The sequence below is a fragment of the Kogia breviceps genome, chromosome 9, assembly GCF_026419965.1.
Source record: "Kogia breviceps isolate mKogBre1 chromosome 9, mKogBre1 haplotype 1, whole genome shotgun sequence".
In the NCBI taxonomy this organism is placed as follows: Eukaryota; Metazoa; Chordata; class Mammalia; order Artiodactyla; family Physeteridae; genus Kogia; species Kogia breviceps.
The window spans coordinates 67,660,296-67,679,388 of record NC_081318.1 but is presented as its reverse complement, the minus strand read 5'-3'; the positions used below and the strand labels follow the sequence as shown (position 1 = coordinate 67,679,388).

Genomic DNA, 19,093 nt, shown 5'->3' with positions numbered 1-19,093 from the left:
ATCTGAGACTAGAGTCTGTATCATGTAAGTTGTTTCTTCCTGATGAAGCATATTATGATATAATTGAATGAATGGTTTTGAGGTATAAATTAGTTGCAAAACTGAAATATAAAACATATATCGCTCACTGGTCCTCACAGAATGAGATTTTTTTTCCTTCACAACATTAAAATAAATATGCACATCTCTAGCTGTTATACCAACTGCATATGCTAATGTGACTTATGAAAAGTTAATATCAAGTTTTTTGTATACTCGTGATGTTGGTTGTTCCCTTCTGACTATCAGCTTCATGAAAGTACAGATGGCTTTTTCTCATGTCATCCCTAAAATATTTAAGCAAAAAATAACAAGTATTTATTGAATTGAAAAAATATACAAGATAAATATTTTTAAATTATGTAAATTGTTGTCCAGATTGTTCAGCATAGTGAACAATCACAACAATGAATTGTTTGTGAAATAGGTGCTTTAAAAAAATCTTTGGTTTCATCTACCTGAACTAAATGTAAAACATATATAATTTAAAAAATAAAATTTAACAGTCAACATACAGATTCACATATTCCAAGTATCACACATATTTCCATAGTAAAGCCTTGGAATACATTCTCCTGTTAAAATAAATTTGTAATTTAGAAAACACATAACACATTCCACAGATTTCATTACTTTCTTAATTTAAAATATCATTTTATATAACAAAGTTTCTACCATATTTTACTTAAATAAAAACCCTCTTGAATCAGAACTATGACATATTACATATGTCTCTTGTTATGAAATCATGTTGTGTCAGAGAGCTGAACAAAATCCTCAAAATGCTAAGAAAATGTTCATCAAAATTCAATCCAGCTCTACTGCAAATTTCCGGGAAAAAATAACCATTGCTTTCCTAATGTAAAAACAAAGCACTCAATTGACTCCCTCAATCCTAATGTTAATCATAAAATATGATGCAGATGATTTTGCAATCCCTCTCAATTAAATGTGTGAGCATAATTTTGTCTCTGCCTTGATCAGTGGAGTGACTGAGTTTGAGAAGCGATATATGTGTCTGTATTAAAGATCAACGTGTTAAATACAAGTCACAAAATGTAACATGCTCCTACAGTTAATAGTCCTATAACTTCTAGCCTGTTGAAAGAATTTTGGGCATTACAATTCTATAGTCACTTTTCACAAACATCAACAAATAGATTATTACTTTAAAGATGTTGAAAAATCTGAACTTTTGTTACTCATTTCACAGAGAAAAGAACAGCTCAATAACAGACTATAGATCCATGTGTTATTGTTTAGAGGTGATTGTTTATCCAAATTCCTTGAACACTCTAGAAAAATAACATTTTCTCCTAAGTTGGCTGTTGGAAATAACCAATGCATTTGTGTATATCCTTCTACCTGTTTCTTATTTTATTCTACAAAAGTCAAGTTTCTATTAAGTATCATAAACTATTTTATTTGACTACCCTCAGTTTGCTATTATTATCTAAGCCTGTCCAGCAAGCTCCCTGGCACAACTTTACCGTCAGCTCCAGGGAGTCAAATAACAGCATCTTACTAATGAGTGAAAATAAGAAAACTCATAGCAGATGAGTATCTCAGAAACCTTTATTAATGATAATGTAGTAACCTACTCCTAGAAATAATAACAGTGGACTATTGAATGTAGTCCACACTCAAGCAGAATAAAGATTCAACAGCTAAGTAAAAGTGAAATGGTAGTTTAACAATAACAACAGCAATAAATATATATATAATAGTATTAGTAATATAAATTGATTCAGCATATATTAATTCAATGGCTTCCAGGTGTCAGGAAAACGTCTTAGCACTGCCAATCCACTATGAACAAAAGAAACATCACTTTCTGCCCTCATGGTCTTAGTGGAGGAGGGCACACATTAAACTAATAAAATATACACGTCAGCAGGGAAGGTAAACAGAGTGTACATTGGTAGTGAGTGTTCTGTGATGGTTATTTTAAATAGGCTGAGCAGGGAAAGACTCACTGAGTATAGACATGAAGGAGATGAGAAAGCAAGCCATTTGGTCACCACATAGAATAACATTTAAAGAAAAGGAAGGAGCAAGACTAAAAGCGTCATGATGGGAGAATATTTGACACAATTGGGGAACATTAGCAAGAAGGCCAGCGTGGCTGGAGCAGAATGGATAGAGATAGCATATTAGAATAGTACTGACGGGCCAAATCACATAGGGTCTTACAACTACTGTGACCATAATAATTAAGTTGACCCAGGACTCTTCTGGTTTATTCCTGGCGTCCCAGCATCCTACTCAATTTAGTATTAGCATAAGAATTTTGTATTTTTAGTTTAAGCATTATTATTAATGGGTACATTATAATAAACTTGAGGGGTTTGAGAGCTAATTTGCACATCGTGCTTCTGCTGTTATCCTCTAGTCAGATGTAAGACACATACATGTCCAGTGAACACAGTTCTCACTTTAACGTATAATCATTTCATCTAAAAAAGCAAAAAATCTTTCCCTTTCCAATACTTCCCACATACAAGCAACAACTTCTTCTGAAATACAGTGTACAGAGAATTCAAAGACAAAAATAAATGTTCACTGAAAGACCTTGTTGGCCAACTGGTATACCTGTTATGCCAGTCCATTATTCTGTGGCCTGTGCCTCTCCTTTCCTTGGGAGATGCAAATGGGAACAAATATAGCAATCAGCATTGTCAGTGGAGATGTGGAAAATCACAGGTTAGATGTACATGAAATATATGTGAGGAAGAGAAGATGAGCGGTCCTGCCAAGAACGTTTAATGAAGTTTGAATACTCTTCCTTGGTGTCTTACAAATTAAACATGTAGTTTATAAATATTGTGTTATATTATACATTTTTATTTTGCAATAAAACTTTTCAGCAAATGTATCTCAAAAATGAAAATGCATATTAAACAAAAAATTAAGTTCTGAATTTCTATGAATTTTTGTTTTAAAAAGTGTTGATGATGAATATGTAACTTCTATGAAATATTTATCAATCTTTACCATCAGCGATGGGAACTCTAGTGATATCACTGACCATGTTGAAACCATAAACACAAAAATGCTAAAGAAGCATCAGTATCTGCCTCAAATTAATAGTGAATTCTCTGCTTGAAGGTAATCATTTAAACTGCAGAAAATCCCTCTGTATAATACTCTTTTTTTTTTTTTTTTTTTTTTTTGGCGGTACGCGTGCCTCTCACTGTTGTGGTCTCTCCCGTTGCGGAGCACAGGCTCTGGACGCGCAGGCTCAGCAGCCATGGCTCACGGGCCCAGCCGCTCCGCAGCATGTGGGATCCTCCCGGACCGGGGCACAAACCCTTGTCCCTTGCATCAGCAAGCGGACTCTCAACCACTGCGCCACCAGGGAAGCCCCATAACACTCTTTTAAGCATGAGTTTTCATGTAGATCAAACGTGACTTTTAAATTAATATGCATTTTCAATTTCAAGTTGTCTTATGTGTGTTGTAAGTGAAGTAACAGCTGTTAAGATTTTGGTCCACTAGCAAAAGAAGAACTTTAAAAAGACCAAGTAATGCTGTTTTTACATTAGAGTGATCAGAATGTTTTAAATAGAAAATTCGTTTATTGCAATAATGATTTGAGTGCTTGCAACTTGTGGACCCCCAATCAAGTTTTTGGAAGTTCATTTGGATGATGGTAAAACATTGGACATTATTGATCATGTTATCACAGACTCACTTAAAAAGTTCAGCACTTAAGATTCAATTATTTGTTCCTGTGGTGATAATTGGAATACAGAGTTTGGTGGAGCACATCATCATGACAAAAATATGTGTTTTACTAAAGTAAGAAACATACAGATAAAAATATATGCTTTGCATTGATTTTGGTATGCACATAAATCATAATTGCTTTCAAAGACACTTTAAAAGTCTATGAATTACAATGAGGGCCTTAATTGTCAAGTTGTATGCATGTGCACATACACACACACATTCACAAATTATTCAGTCATTCTCTTATTGATCCTACAGGTGCTAAGGGACCTCTTGGGGAAAAAAAAGTAAGACTCAAGTCTTAGGTCACTGAAGTAATGAAGTCTTTAACATGTCTATGGATAATACTGTACCAACTAGACTTTTTCAAATTATGCCGTGCTCTTCCATTTAAAACTCTAAAACTCAAGAAGCATGAAAGTTTAAGGCAATTTGATATAGAGGCAATCAGCTTATAGAAATCTACAATTTGATCTCATCGTTTTATCTCTTCATAAATATTTTATTCAAAATTGTTCATATCAAAAGCCAATAAATGGATAATTTTTAAGTATATCAAGCTAATTAATTATTATGTTTTTATTCTAGATCATATGATGTCATATCTGTGAGCTATCTTAAATTTTCAGTTTGTGATTTCTTATTTTAAATAACTATTTATGTATATATTCATATATTACATTTATATATTTATATATAATTTATATAATTTATCTAAACCTATATTTATATACATTTTTTGCATATTTTTTCTTCAAGAGGGTTTCAGATTTTTCTAAACATCACATTCCACAAAATCAGTATTCATCCTGATCCTAATTTATCAATCAGAGGCCATGGCAAGTAAATTATCTTATTTTCCTTACTCCTACCCTTATGAACACATTAATATTCATACCCATCCTGACTTCCTTCCCTCTCACTGGATGAGGCATCTCTCCTCCTAAATAAGGTGTATTCAACTTCTGTTCTGAGTCCCTGTTCCTCTTGGTTCTTTGATACTTAATTTATTATTCCCACCCTCTTATTATTACATCTTGAGCTGTTCCTATTCTACTGGCTTTTTTAGCTCAAGTATGTAATCCCTTTTTAACAAATGACTACTCTGTATTAAAATGACTTGGATTAGTTTATGAAAACATGTGCGATGATGAAAGTGTTATAATAATCACAGATTACAACAGGAATGGATAAAGGATAGAGGTTCAAGACCAAAAGGAAAACAGAAAAACAATTCCCAGGTCATTGCGGAGTTGCAAAAACATGAGCAACATGTGAAATTGAGGATACTCTCATTTTTAATTTGAAAAATCTCTATGGAAATGTATAGCTACTTACCTGCTCAACCCTTTTGTCTCTTCAAAACTACATTCTTAATAAAATGGGCTATTCTTTCACTTTTCCATCTCCTCTTCAGTGCAGTTGTGGTTTTGACTTTATTCTCCACTGACATTGCTGTTGTCACTGATAAATTGCTAAGTGTTAAGTCACGTAGTTTTAGCTGTTTTCACCTATCTTAAAAGTCTTATCTCCCTTGGATATTAGAAAATCAATGTCTCCTATCTCTAAGGTGCTGCTTATTATATATCTGGATACATTCTCCTTAGTCACTTCTTTTAATATCATTTTTTCTTAGAATTCACACTCAGAACTTTGTTCATTTCACGTATATATGCTTTCTTAATTTTATAATAATAATAGTGATTTGTTGGTTGTATGCTAGGGAATATGCAAAATACTATCACTTTATGAGTTAAGCATTTTCTCCATTTGCTGTTAAGGAAACTCATGATAAGAGAGCTTAAGATTTGCTCAAGGTTTTAGTCTCATAAAAGAGCAAATCCATGTCTGTTGTACTGCAACATGATCTTTTTTAAAAAATTTAAGTTATTGAAGAATAGTTGATTTACAAAGTTGTGTTAGTTTCTGGTGTACAGCAAAGTGATTCACTTATATATATATATATATATATATATATATATATATATATATATATATATAGTTTGCATTTGCTAATCCCAAACTCCCAATAAATCCCTCTCCCTCCCCGTGGCAACCACAAGTCTGTTCTCTATGTCTGTGAGTCTGTTTCTGTTTCATAGGTAAGTTCATTTGTATTATAAGTTAGATTCCACATATAAGTGGTATCATATGGTATTCGTCTTTCTCTTTCTGACTTACCTCATTTAGTATGAGAATATGTATGTGCATCCATGTTGCTGCAAATGGCATTATCTAATTCTTTTTTATGGTGGAATAGTATTTTATTGTATATATGTACTACATCTTCTTTATCCCTTCCTCCATCGATGCACCTTTAGGTTGTTTCCATGTCTTGGCTATTGTAAATAGTACTGCTATAAACATAAGGGTGCATGTATCTTTTCAAATTATAGTTTTGTCCAGATATATGCCCAGGAGTGGGATTGCTGGATCATATGGCAATTCTATTTTTAGTGTTTGGAGGTACTTGCATACTGTTTTCCACAGTGGCTGTACCACTTTACATTCCCACCAACAGTGTAGGAGGTTTCCCTTTTCTGCACTCTCTGTCCAGCATTTGTTTTTAATACTGGAGTGTAGTTTTTTTTACAATGTTGTGTTAGTTTCAAATGTACAACAAAGTGCTTCAGTTATACATATACATATGTCTATTCTTTTTCAGATTCTTTTCCCATATAGGTTGTTACAGAGTATTGAGTAGAGTTCCCTGTGCTATACAGTAGGTCCTTGTTGATTATCTATTTTATATTTAGTAGTGTGTATATATTAATCTCAACCTCCTAATTTATCCATCCCCCCACACCTTTCCCCTTTGGTAACCATAAGTTTTTTTTCTAAGTCTGTGAGTCTGTTTCTGTTTTGTAAGTCAGTTTATTCATATCATTTATTTTAGATTCCGCATATAAGTAATACCATATGATATTTGTCTTTCTTTGTCTGACTTACTTCACTTAGTATGATGACCTCTAGGTCCATCCATGTAGCTGCAAATGTCATTATTTCATTCTTTTTTATGGCTGAGTAATATTCTATTGTATATATGTACCATATCTTCTTTATCTATTCCTCTGTCAATGGACATTTAGGTTGCTTTCATGTCTTGGCTATTGTAAATAGTGCTGCAGTGAACATTGGAGTGAAGGTATCTTTCCAAATTACAGTTTTCTCTGGATATATGCCCAGGGGTGGGATTGCTGGATCATATAGTAGCCCTATTTTTAGTTATTTAAGGAACCTTATGGTTTCCTTTGCTGCAACACAACTCTATGTTCCTTCTTCTTATTCTCTTTTCATGATTTTCATCATCAAGTGTACATGGATTGCTTCCGACTATCTTCTTCCATCTCAGATTTCTCTGTCCATGTAGGTTTATTTGACTACTTAGTCTACATTTCCATGTTAATGTCCCATAGGTATCTCAAATTTCACATTCTAATACTAAACTCATTTTCTCACCCTTTTCTAAACCTGTTCACTAGCTTTATTCACTAACTTGATGAATGGAAAGACCATTCACTTTCCCATCCCCTCTGATAATACATTTATTCTCCTTTAGTTATTCTGCATTAACTGCATTAACTGTTTTCAAAACATCCCATAGCAATGTGAATCAGATGTTTTCTTGTCTGCCTTCTCAATTAAGATACTTGATGGCAAGGACTCTTATCTTGCTTTTGAGTCTCTGGACTCTAACCCAGTTCCTGATACACAGTTGTAGTTAATAAATGCATATTAAATAAGTGAATTGATGCAGGTGCTATATCATTTATAAAATTACTTTTCTAGGTATATGGATTTTCCATGAAATGTATCTCTCTTTCTTAGGCATAGCTATTCTTTTGTATTTGATTCTAGTCAAAGTAATTTTTTTAATAGATGTCTAGATGTATTTCCTAATTCAGAATAACTTCTTACTTCACATTCTAATGTTAATTTGGTGGAATGATCTGATGCATATAAAATAAAACTCACTAAGTATTCCTTTGTTTTTATTCACTCAAAAATGACTTAAAAGCAGTTGATATTCATTTTAACACATTAATTTTCCAAAAATTATGTGCACCAGTCAAAAAAGGAACAAATATTTGGATTACTTTACAGAGATTATTTACTGACTTCTTTCTATTTTGTATTATACTAGGGAGAATATTGAAGTTATTTAATGACATAACATCATAGGTTTCCCAAGAGTAAATATTCAGTCATTTTCTGTCTCTCATCTCTTTTTGTCATTTTTCTCTGCCTCTCTCCCTTTTTCTTCTAAAATACACATACATGTATGAGATGTTTTTGAGATTTCCAGAGATAATGAAATTAATGTTTCAATTATTAATGGCTCATTGGGATATATATTTTCTCAAATACTCTGAAAGTTTTTCTGAATATGATGATAACAGCATTAAATTTTATTGGATCCATAATGATGAGTCCAAATAACATTTTGTTTATAACCATTCCACTTGTTTACATTAAATGCCCCCCAAAACAGTGTAAATTCATCTTTCATACAATATCCTCAAAAGACTAGCCATATTTGTTGAAACAGGTGAACTTCCTTATTTACCTAAACTTTGTAATTTATTGGTAAAATAGATACGAGATGGGAGGACATAGTTATAATTAGTTTTACTTTAAGCTGAAATGATGGGGAAGGTACATTACAGTTGATGAGTCATCACTTTGAAGCTGACATTATCAAAATCCACAGAAAAAGATAGCATATACCCCCACCTTTAAAAATATATACCATTGAGAAACTTTGAGGGACATAATTGCTTCATGCATAGATTTTGTCAGATTGGCTGCAGCAGCAGTAATAATATCAATGACACCAAGGTATGTATAGATACAGTTTGGGTATTAGAAAACAAGTTGGAAGGTATTAAGAATTGGTCTTCTAGACCAAAAAAAAAAGTTTAAAAAACAATAGCAACATCACAGACCAGAAAATTCTGCCTGATTTTAATGAGACAGTTGTGGAGCCATCTAATCCTATAACTGTAGAATAACTGTAAGAATAATATATAACTGTGTACAGTTATATATTATATATTACTATGTATATATACTATATATATATTATATATTATATATTATATGTATTCATACAGGTATGAATACGAATTGAGCTGAATAATAAGAGATAAGTATGCTGTATCTGGCTCAAAATGTTTAAATCAAAATGCAGACCTTTCTTAAGGCAAGCTCTTTAAGTAAACTATTTTTTCTAAACAAAGTGGAGGAAGAAGAGGGTTGATGACATATGATAAAATCATTTTTGATCCTTCAGCCTTGTGTTTCTTTAATACAAAGGAATGAATATGTACAATTAAATGAGCATTCACTCTGGAGTATTATGCTAACAGTATTTATCAATCACACATTGGTTTCCTTTAAGTATCAAAGAATATAACTTTATAACATAATGTACAATATGTACACTCTTTAGTAGCCATACATTTCTTATATTTATATGCTCAATCATATACATCAAAATTAGATATAAATGGCAGGTATCACTTGTTTTCCTTGAATAATAAAATGTGCTATTGGAATAAAAAGAAATTCCTACACTATGTCATTTAAGAAATCTCATTATAAGACACTTTCCAAGATAATGGAATCAGTACTGCAGTTTTTCTTCTTTCTTAACGAGTTGTTGTAGTGTGCTTTTTAGATACTATTGTCAGGCACTAATTTTTCTATATCAGTTTTATCCTAAAACTTATTTAAAATGGAAAGTAGACTTCTGAATCTTAGATGAAATATTTTGATTTGCTTTTCGTGGTATTAAGCATTATAATCTTACCACCCACTTTTTTTAGGGTATGATATAGTGGTGGCTGTTGAGCATAAGTGATAAGAAGGCATTGGACACAGAGCTACTAAACACACATTAACATAGGTTCTTTTTTCAAATTTAGCTATCATGGATAAATGAAAAAACTCTCTAGGAGAACCAGTGCTATAATTACGAACACTGAAGACTCAAGAATCATTGTCTGCTTTAAAAATCATTTTAATTTTTAAAAATTTCCATTAAATGGCAAAAATAAATTCAGGAGCCATGAATGATTATTTCATTACAAAATGTTCATACCTACTAGTTCTTCAAGTGAAATGTTGAAATTGATAGGTGAAACGTATAGTATACAGTACTAAAGTTTCTGCAAAGGGGAGTCTTTTCAGACACTCCACATGCCTTCATCTTCCCCGACGTTAGGATGACCTATGAAGTGGGCGCCTCACATCTGGGGTCTTTGCAGCTTAATGAATGAAAAGTCAATGGTCACATAAAGCCATGCATTTTGACTCTTTCCACGTCTCTTGTCTTTCTTTGTTCTCAATCAGAGCTGTTATTGTCTGAACTTACTGTCCCCAGTGCCATAAATAGGTCTCCTAGTAGTATCAGCTTGGAAGTAGGAGAACCCTCATCACTGTCCATCCAGCTTTGCTTGTTAGAAAATTCTCTTGCTGACTATTTTGCCAGAATGCTGTGGGTGGGAGAGGTGGTAAAATAGAGGAGTGACAATCTGACCTATGAAATATGTTTACTACTTTTAATAAAGATAAAATTATTAAATTAATAATAACCTCTGGATAGTATAATGTAATTTACATATGCACTTTGTTTATTCCTTAAAACAGCCGAACAAAGCAGGTGGTATTAATTTAATTTTAAAGATAAGAAAACTTGGGCTTCCCTGGTGGCGCAGTGGTTGAGAGTCCGCCTGCCGATGCAGGGGACACGGGTTCGTGCCCCGGTCCGGGAAGATCCCACATGCCGCTGAGCGGCTGGGCCCGTGAGCCATGGCTGCTGAGCCTGCGCGTCCGGAGCCTGTGCTCCGCAACGGGAGAGGCCACAACAGTGAGAGGCCCGCAAAAAAAAATAAATAAATAAATTTAAAAAAAAAAAAAAAAGATAAGAAAACTGAAGCTCACAATGATTAAATAATTATCCAAGGCTACTATTCAAGGAATGAATGAAATAAGGAATGAATGACTCCAGGGAAAACTGCCTTGATAAAGTGGATTAAGAAGTTAAGATAGAGAAGTCCATTTTTCAATCCATTTAACAATCAACTTACAGAGAGTAAGCTGGTCTGACAGTCACATAGGGTTTATGTTTGGGGTTAGGATGCTGCCGAAGAACCAAAGATGACAATTTTAAAAGAAAACAGTTGAAACATCATCATGGATGGAAGAGCGATGATGAGTCATGTGGATGGTTAGGCTTTCACCAGAAACAACTATGGTAAACTTTTCAGCTCTTTGATAAACTTTTCAGCTACTGGCATAATTTGAAAAGCTTTTGTAGGTTTCAGTGACAAGGTCTTTGAAAACTTAGGAGATAGACAAATTAAAGCAGAAATGTAATTGGTAAAAACTGATTTAGAAAGAATTAGAAAATAGGATCTTCAGTAATAATTAAAGGAATTCAAACAATTATTTAATACCTCTTAATTTAAAAAAGAAATCAAAGACTCACTAGAAATTGGATAGTTGATATGCAAGTGCTACCAGTTTTAAGGAACTTCCAAAATTATATAGATGCTTCCAAAAAATGGAAAATAAGGGCATATTCTACAATTCATTTTATGAGACAGAAAAATTTTGATAAAAAGTTAGACATGTGGTATGAAGAAGAAAAATAGTAAGTCTGTTGTGTTCATGAATGTAGATGAAAAACTTCTAAACAAAATGTTAGCAAAGCAAAACCAATTCTCTTTAACAATATTAATAAACAGTGTCCAATTTGGGTATATGAAAGTATTATAAGAATGTTTTAATAATGCAGAAATATGTAAGTGTATATGCCCATATTACCAATGAAATGAAATCATCTCAATATCTCACAAGGTGCAGAGAATATTAACATTGATTCATAATAAAAATTCTATATAACAGAAATAGAAGAAAACTTTATTAACCAAATGAAAGGTGTCACTCAAAAAAGAAAAAGAAAATCTGTACAACAAACATCATCCTAAGTTGGGAAATTCTGGAAGTATTCCATTTAAATTCAGGGACAAGATATGGATATTCTGTATAAATAATTCAAGAAAGCGTTGAAGCTCTGGCCAGCACAATAAGACAGGGAGAGAAGTAACAATTATAAGGATTGAAGATCACTAATACCATTGTTATTAGCATATGATACAGTTGTTTACATAGAAATCCAAATGAATCTACAAACATAATATAGGCAATAGCAAAGAGGAGTAATGTGGCTGTTTGTAAGATCAATATATAAAAGTCAAATATATTTATATATACCAGCAACAAAAACATTAATTTTAATAAACAATTTTAAAACTTAAGATACCAACATAAACTTTAAAACAACCAAGAATAAATCTAACAACGACCTGCAAGCAAAATAATGTTGTAATTTATTTAAGGATATTAAAGAATAAGTTGATTGAAAAATCCTATATTCATAGATGAGGAATTAACACCATATAGATGTTATTTCTCCTAAAATTGATCAATAGACTTAATGTAATGCAATTTTTTTAAACATTTATGATTTTTTATGTGTTTTTATTTTCAACCTTATGGGATATGACAAGTTAAATTTAATATGTATGTATACAGTAAAGCAAAGAAAAAAAATAGCTAAGATTTCATGTTCAATGAGACATAGATTAACTATAAAGCTGTAGTGTTGTAAGAGTGTGGTACTGGTTCAGAGATGGACAAATTCATGAATAAAATAGAACAGAGTCTAAAAAGAAAAATACCCACATATGGAAATTTGATTTATGATGGATTTGCATGATAGAAAACTGAATTATCCAAAACATGAAAAGATGGATTTAAAAATGAAAAGAGGGCTTCCCTGGTGGCGCAGTGGTGGAGAGTCCTCCTGCCAATGCAGGAGACACGTTTTCGTGCCCTGTTCCGGGAAGATCCCACATGCCGCGGAGCAACCTGGCCCGTGAGCCATGGCCGCTGAGCCTGCGCGTCCGGAGCCTTTGCTCCGCAACGAGAGAGGACGAAAAAGTGAGAGGCCCGCGTACTACAAAAAAAAAAAAAAAAAAAAATTAAAACTGAAATTTTAAGAGAGTAAATGTGAATTCTCTTCTGTCCACTAAGGAAACATTGTTTCTTACACAAAGCAGGCTAAAGTGCTAGCCATTTATCAAGAGATTGATAAACTTGAATACATTAAAACTAAAATGTTACTTGTTAAAATATACGTTAAGGAAAGTAAAAGAAAAAAACTTTAAACCTATAGGAAGTGTTTGCCAAAAAAAGAAATAAAAAAACTCAAAAGGATTAAAATCAAGAATTAAAGAATTTTTACAAATCAACAAGTAAAAAATGAGTAGAAAAAAGATATGAAAAGGCATTTCACAAACGAGGAAACACATAATATTAACGAGTATGACATTACATGTGTTTGGATGGGCTCAGCACAGTTTTTTTCCACCTTCTTTTACGTACATACATTGGTACAACTTCTATAGGAAACAGTTTGGCATGATATTGTAAAGTTGCAAAAGTGGTCACTGTCCATGAGCACTAGAAAATACGTCCAATAATGCATTTTTATGAGAACATAAATCTAATCAATCCAAATGTCCATTGTATGGATTTTAAAAAGCATATCCAGGGCTTCCCTGGTGGCGCAGTTGTTGAGAGTCCGCCTGCCGATGCAGGGGACACGGGTTCGTGCCCCGGTCTGAGAAGATCCCACATGCCACGGATAGGCTGGGCCTGTGAGCCATGGCCGCTGAGCCTGCGCGTCCGGAGCCTGTGCTCCGCAACGGGAGAGACCGTAACAGTGAGAGGCCCGCGTACCGGAAAAAAAAAAAAAGCATATCCACATAAATGGTATTAAACACAGCAGTAGAAATAAAATAACTCCAACTACACGTGGATGGAAATTCAGCTACTACATGGAGGAATGTTAGTAACAATGCTGAGATGAAAAAGCAACATACAAACAATGTTGTTTATGGCATACACATGATAATCTGAAATTCAGAATAGTGGTCACCTTTGTTAACGAGGAAGGGGGTGCTATAGGGAAAGAACGCAGATATATGTAAGTTATTAGGAATATTCTACTCTCTGGGTTGGGCAACTGGTATATAGGTGTTTATTATATTGCTTATGTAACAGCAAACTAACCAGTGAGTCTGGAAGAAAATATTTCAACATGTCTAACGAAAGGTAAATGCCCACAATACAATGCATGAGGAAATACAAGAAAATTTCATGTTCTAAATATTTGTGGCTCTTAGTATCAGGAGATGGGGTTTTAGTTGATTTGTTTACATTTCTATTATGTTTACGCACTGTTTGTATTACATTAACCAAATGGTTTTTTTCTAATGATGCTAATTTACATAAAAATATCACTCATAATACGTAGAGTTTATAAGCTAATAAAATACAACTTATGGAAAAGAAGGACAAGGCTTTAAAGATGCAGTTCACAAAGGAGGTCACACATCTGTAAACCTACAAAAATATGTTCAACCCACTAGTAAACAGGCATGTAATTCTGCAATAACAGCACCATGGTATTTTTCACTTATTGAAGAAACATCATAAAGTTGTTTATATGTAGTGTTTTGGAGTTTCAAGGAAGTTGGCCCTTATATTTTCTACAGTGGGTGCCATTCAGAGGGTATCATAATGTTGTAGTTGAATATTTCCCTTATAGAAGATTAGCTTTCAGAATATAATGCACTTGTTCACATAAATGTATTGAAATAATGTTAACTACAATACCTGTTTTTTTTGTGATAGTGAAACACTAAAGAGTTTAAAAGTACATGAAATGACTTATTTAATCATAGAATATATACCCTATTTAATGCATTCACTTATAATAAATCTTTATATATACACTGACACAGAAAGATCTCTGACATTTTAAGTCAAAAAATGCACACGGATAAATTAAAAGGATATATAGCATAATCCCATTTATGTTAAAAAATGTGTGTGATAAAATTTACATGTGTACGTTTATACATGTAATCCTATAGAAAACGTTCTTGTGATATCCGCAGGGGATGGGTTCCAGGACTCTCCAGATACCAAAATCCACAGATGCTCTAAGTCCCTTATATAAAAAGGCATAGTGTTTGCGCATACTTTAAATTGTCTTTAGGTTACTACAGTACGTAATAAAATGCAAATGCAATGTAAATAGGTGTAAATACAATATAAATGCTTTGTAAATATATAGTTGCGGCTCACCAAATTCGAGTTTTGCTTTTTGAAACTTTCTGGATTTTTTTTAAGATTTTCGATCCCTGGTTGGTTGAATCTGCAGTTGTGGAATTTGTAGCTATGGAGGGCCAACTGTATTATATTGTTACCATTGGGGCAAGAAAGGTGAAGAGACACATTCTAAATATTCTGTCCTATGGCAATTCTTTTTTTTTTTTTTTGCAAGAAAATAGGCATGTATGATTGTATAGCTGGATGCATTACCTGCCTTTTGTAATTTTCCCCAAGGTAGGTTGCATTAATAAGCACACTGCATGCAGTAGCAGCACAAGCAGTGGACATTTATCACAGCTGACCCTGCACTTAGTCTTGAGTATTCCTGGTGGCATACACTGCCAGTCAGGTCAAAAGACAGGGGGAAGCCTGGCTTCTAGTTGCCGATTCAGTCAGAAGGAAACAGTGAATACAGTTGGCTAAAACCTCATATGCAGCCTGATCAATGTCTCCCAGTACTGGAGAAGGCAGAAAACTCTCAAAGACATATTTACTGATCTATTGGTCACATTTATATAATTATTCAAAAGAATTGTTTATCAATAAAAATTAGTAAATGAAACAATTTTGTATATGTCACTGCGTTATGTGAACTGCATACTGCATATGGGAGTATATCTTAATGAAAATTATTATAATTTATTAACTATTTTTTTAACTTTAGAGTTGATAAAAGAAAAAATATATTTATTATAGAATGTAGAGTATATAATGACAATGTTTAACTTAGGACATGTTAATACTTTTATTTTAGAATTTCATTCTACATAAGAATTTAATGTTTTTCAACAAAATCAAAAACTTTCATTAGATGAAATGCTAAATATACAAAACTAAAAATGTCCTAATTTTGAAATATCAATCATGTGCCATAACATGCTTATTTTTCAGGTTAAACTTTTTTCGTGATGTTCCTGATTTCAGAGTGTTAGCCTGCGGTGGAGATGGAACTGTGGGGTGGATTTTGGACTGCATAGGTAATGAAGACACACATGTAACGTAGCTGGGGTGAGAGTGGTAACCTTAAATTCTGTGTATTTTGTTTGTTTATTTAATGCATCCATATCTTTGGATGTGGATGCATTAAATAAACAATACATAGTGATACAGTTAGACATCTGGAATGTTACACACTGTTTACTGGCTTAATTTATTCTATATTTCAAATTTTTAACTGACAAAATAATTTACAAGTAACTAGAAATCCTTCTTTTCTCATTCATTTCTCTTGGAAATTAATAAGCCCTCAAATATTTCTGGATCTGCATTGACCAATCTTTTTTAAAAACAGACCTCTTCATAAAAAAGAAAGATTGATTCAAAAGAAGTTTTACTATTTATATATATTGAAGCAAACTTTTATTTAGTCAATGCAGTTGAGAATATTCGACCTTTTCATGCTATTAAAAATGAATACATATTGTCAGCACACTTTTGGTAAGCATCTAACGACTTTAATCTACTAACATATTTTTTAAAAAGGAAAAACAGAGAAAATTGTATTCTTTGGCCTTCCGATAAACAATGTCAGTCGTATTAATATATTTAAGGAGAAAACCAGAGTTCAAGAACCGCAAAAATTAAGGAGTTGCTTGAACAATGTCTGAGAACTTGTAAGAATTTAATTGAAAACAGGAGGATATTGTTGGTTTGCATTAGCCCTCAAAATCTAAGCCTTGGCTAGTACACTGTGGCACATCCCTACATAATCTATTCCCTCCGCATTCCTACACACCCACATATACTTACTTTGAAGGGCTGAGAAGGGAGAAAAATAAAGAAAAGTAATATATGTTTGTGAGATTTGCTCAGTGATTCAAACAAAAGCCTGTGGAATTTCAGTGGCAAATATCTTTACTGGACTCAAACACTATGTTGTATAATGTTGAACCTCAAACAAAACCTGGTAATCTTTGACGTCGTTGACTCTTGACACAGAGTAGCACAACCATTGTTAGTTAGCGTTTTACTAACTTTTAGAATTCCACTACTTTCAAAATATTTTATTCCTTAAAGTGTACCTCGAGTTGATGTTGCAAAGGACTTTTTATAGGAAGCTGCTTCTCCACTCTGCTTACGTCCTTGTATGAATATTCCTCTGTTGCATATACCTGCAATCCTTGAGAATTTCAACGGAGTTAATTCAAACACGCTACAATTTTTAACTGAATTAACATATTTAAAAGGCTTTCCACATGCATAAGTCTTGAAAATTCCTGTCACTGTGCATTTTGGTATTTATTTGTTTTATAAATTGCTAGAAATACGTACAAATTAATTTATAATTGTATATAACTATAAAATAGAACGTTTTATGTTTATAAGTACCTGGTGGAATGCCTTCCATGCCAAGCTGTGTTTTTTTCATTGTTGTTCTGTCTGTGATCAAAAATTTATTTTATTTCAATTTTTCAATTCTACAGAAAAGGCAAATGTAGTCAAGCATCCTCCAGTGGCTATTCTGCCTCTCGGGACCGGCAATGATCTAGCAAGATGCCTGCGATGGGGAGGAGGTAAAATAGCTAAAACAAACAAAAAAATCTTAAAAAACAAAGATATAGTCGAGAGCACCCTTCCCCCAAAACTAAATCCAGCATTTCTTCACTGCATGACAGCTGCCATGTGATTTCAGCAAACATAATTGCTGTCTGATATGTAGTATAATTTTGAACAATAGTCTAGGGTAGAGAAAAAAATAGTGGACCAGGAGTTAGACTGTGAGTGCTAATTATATACTTGATGGGGCAGGCAAGCTTCCAACCCTTTTTGTTTTGGGGGTTTCCAATTTAAGAAATGAGATAAGCATGGGTTAACTCTAAAATAGTGTTCAGATTTGTAATCTCTGAGTGTGTGAGAAAATCACAAACAAAGGAAAAAAATTGAAAGGCTAACAAATGACTTGTCCAGGAATAAGTACAAGAGGTCACACATTTTCTGAGACCAACTTTGCACCAGGTGGTGTGTTCTGCACTTGGGATACAGGGCTAAGAATAGAAAGAAAACAATATCTGCTTTCAACGGAGCCTTAAATTCTAGTGGAACATGAAGTCATGTGTAAATGGTGAGACTTCCTACTGACAAGTAAGGTGATAATCAACATAATGAACGACCTCACCTAGGAAATGATGAGGTGACATAAGAAGAACCCTAATAGGTGGATAATGACGGAGCCATATAGAACTGGGGGTGGACATTATACACAGAGGGAACATCAAGTCCAAAGGCCCAGAGATACAAAGGCACTTGACATACTGAAAGAACTGAAAATGGAATAGTGTAGATGGAACAGGTGAGTAAGGGGAGAATATTTCAAGATGAGATCTTAAAATAATTTGAAGTGTCATTAACAGGCTAAACTTACCTGAAGATATCAAAGAAAAGAAAACCATATTTTGCTAAAGAAACAATAACCTAATCCTAAGTATTTTTAGCATCTAAACTCAGAGAAGTTTGAAAAGTGTCTACTAAGACAGTGTAAATCAGAAGCTCTGGGGAGCTTGTTAAAAATATAGTGGACTGGGCTTCCCTGGTGGCGCAGTGGTTGAGAATCCGCCTGCCGATGCAGGAGACACGGGTTCGTGCCCCGGTCCGGGAAGATCCCACATGCCGCGGAGCAACTAAGCCCGTGAGCCATGGCCGCTGAGCCTGTGCGTCCGGAGCCTGTGCTCAGCAACGGGAGAGGCCACAGCAGTGAGAGGCCCGCATACCGCAAAAAAAAACAAAAACAAAACAAAACAAAACAAAATATATAGTGGACTGACCTTACTTCAAATATGCTAAATGGAAATCTCTAGAGATGGGACCCGGGCAGTTGACTTGTTTTTTTTAAGCAAACTTCCTAAGTAACTTGATTTACAACAAAATTTGAGAAGAATTGTTCCATGAATACTTGGGCAACTTGTGAACTCTAAGATGTATATACATGTATTTGTGTATTTGACAGAATTTGAAACCAAGTTAAAAACAAGGTATATGGGGCTTCCCTGGTGGCGCAGTGGTTGAGAATCCGCCTGCAGATGCAGGAGACACGGGTTCGTGCCCTGGTCCGGGAAGATCCCACATGCTGTGGAGC

At 33.7% G+C, this 19,093-nt stretch overlaps 1 protein-coding gene across 11 annotated transcripts in view; it reads left to right on the top strand.

Annotated features, from left to right (window-relative positions):
* The window catches only part of DGKB (diacylglycerol kinase beta), a 796,780-nt gene that overhangs the window by 365,382 nt on the left and 412,305 nt on the right, over positions 1 to 19,093 (top strand). For all 11 annotated transcript variants that reach the window (XM_067042589.1, XM_067042590.1, XM_067042594.1 and 8 more), the window contains 2 exons: positions 15,913 to 15,998; positions 17,445 to 17,534. In XM_067042589.1, coding sequence (XP_066898690.1) covers positions 15,913 to 15,998; positions 17,445 to 17,534 — 176 coding nt within the window. The remainder of the gene's footprint in view (positions 1 to 15,912; positions 15,999 to 17,444; positions 17,535 to 19,093) is intronic.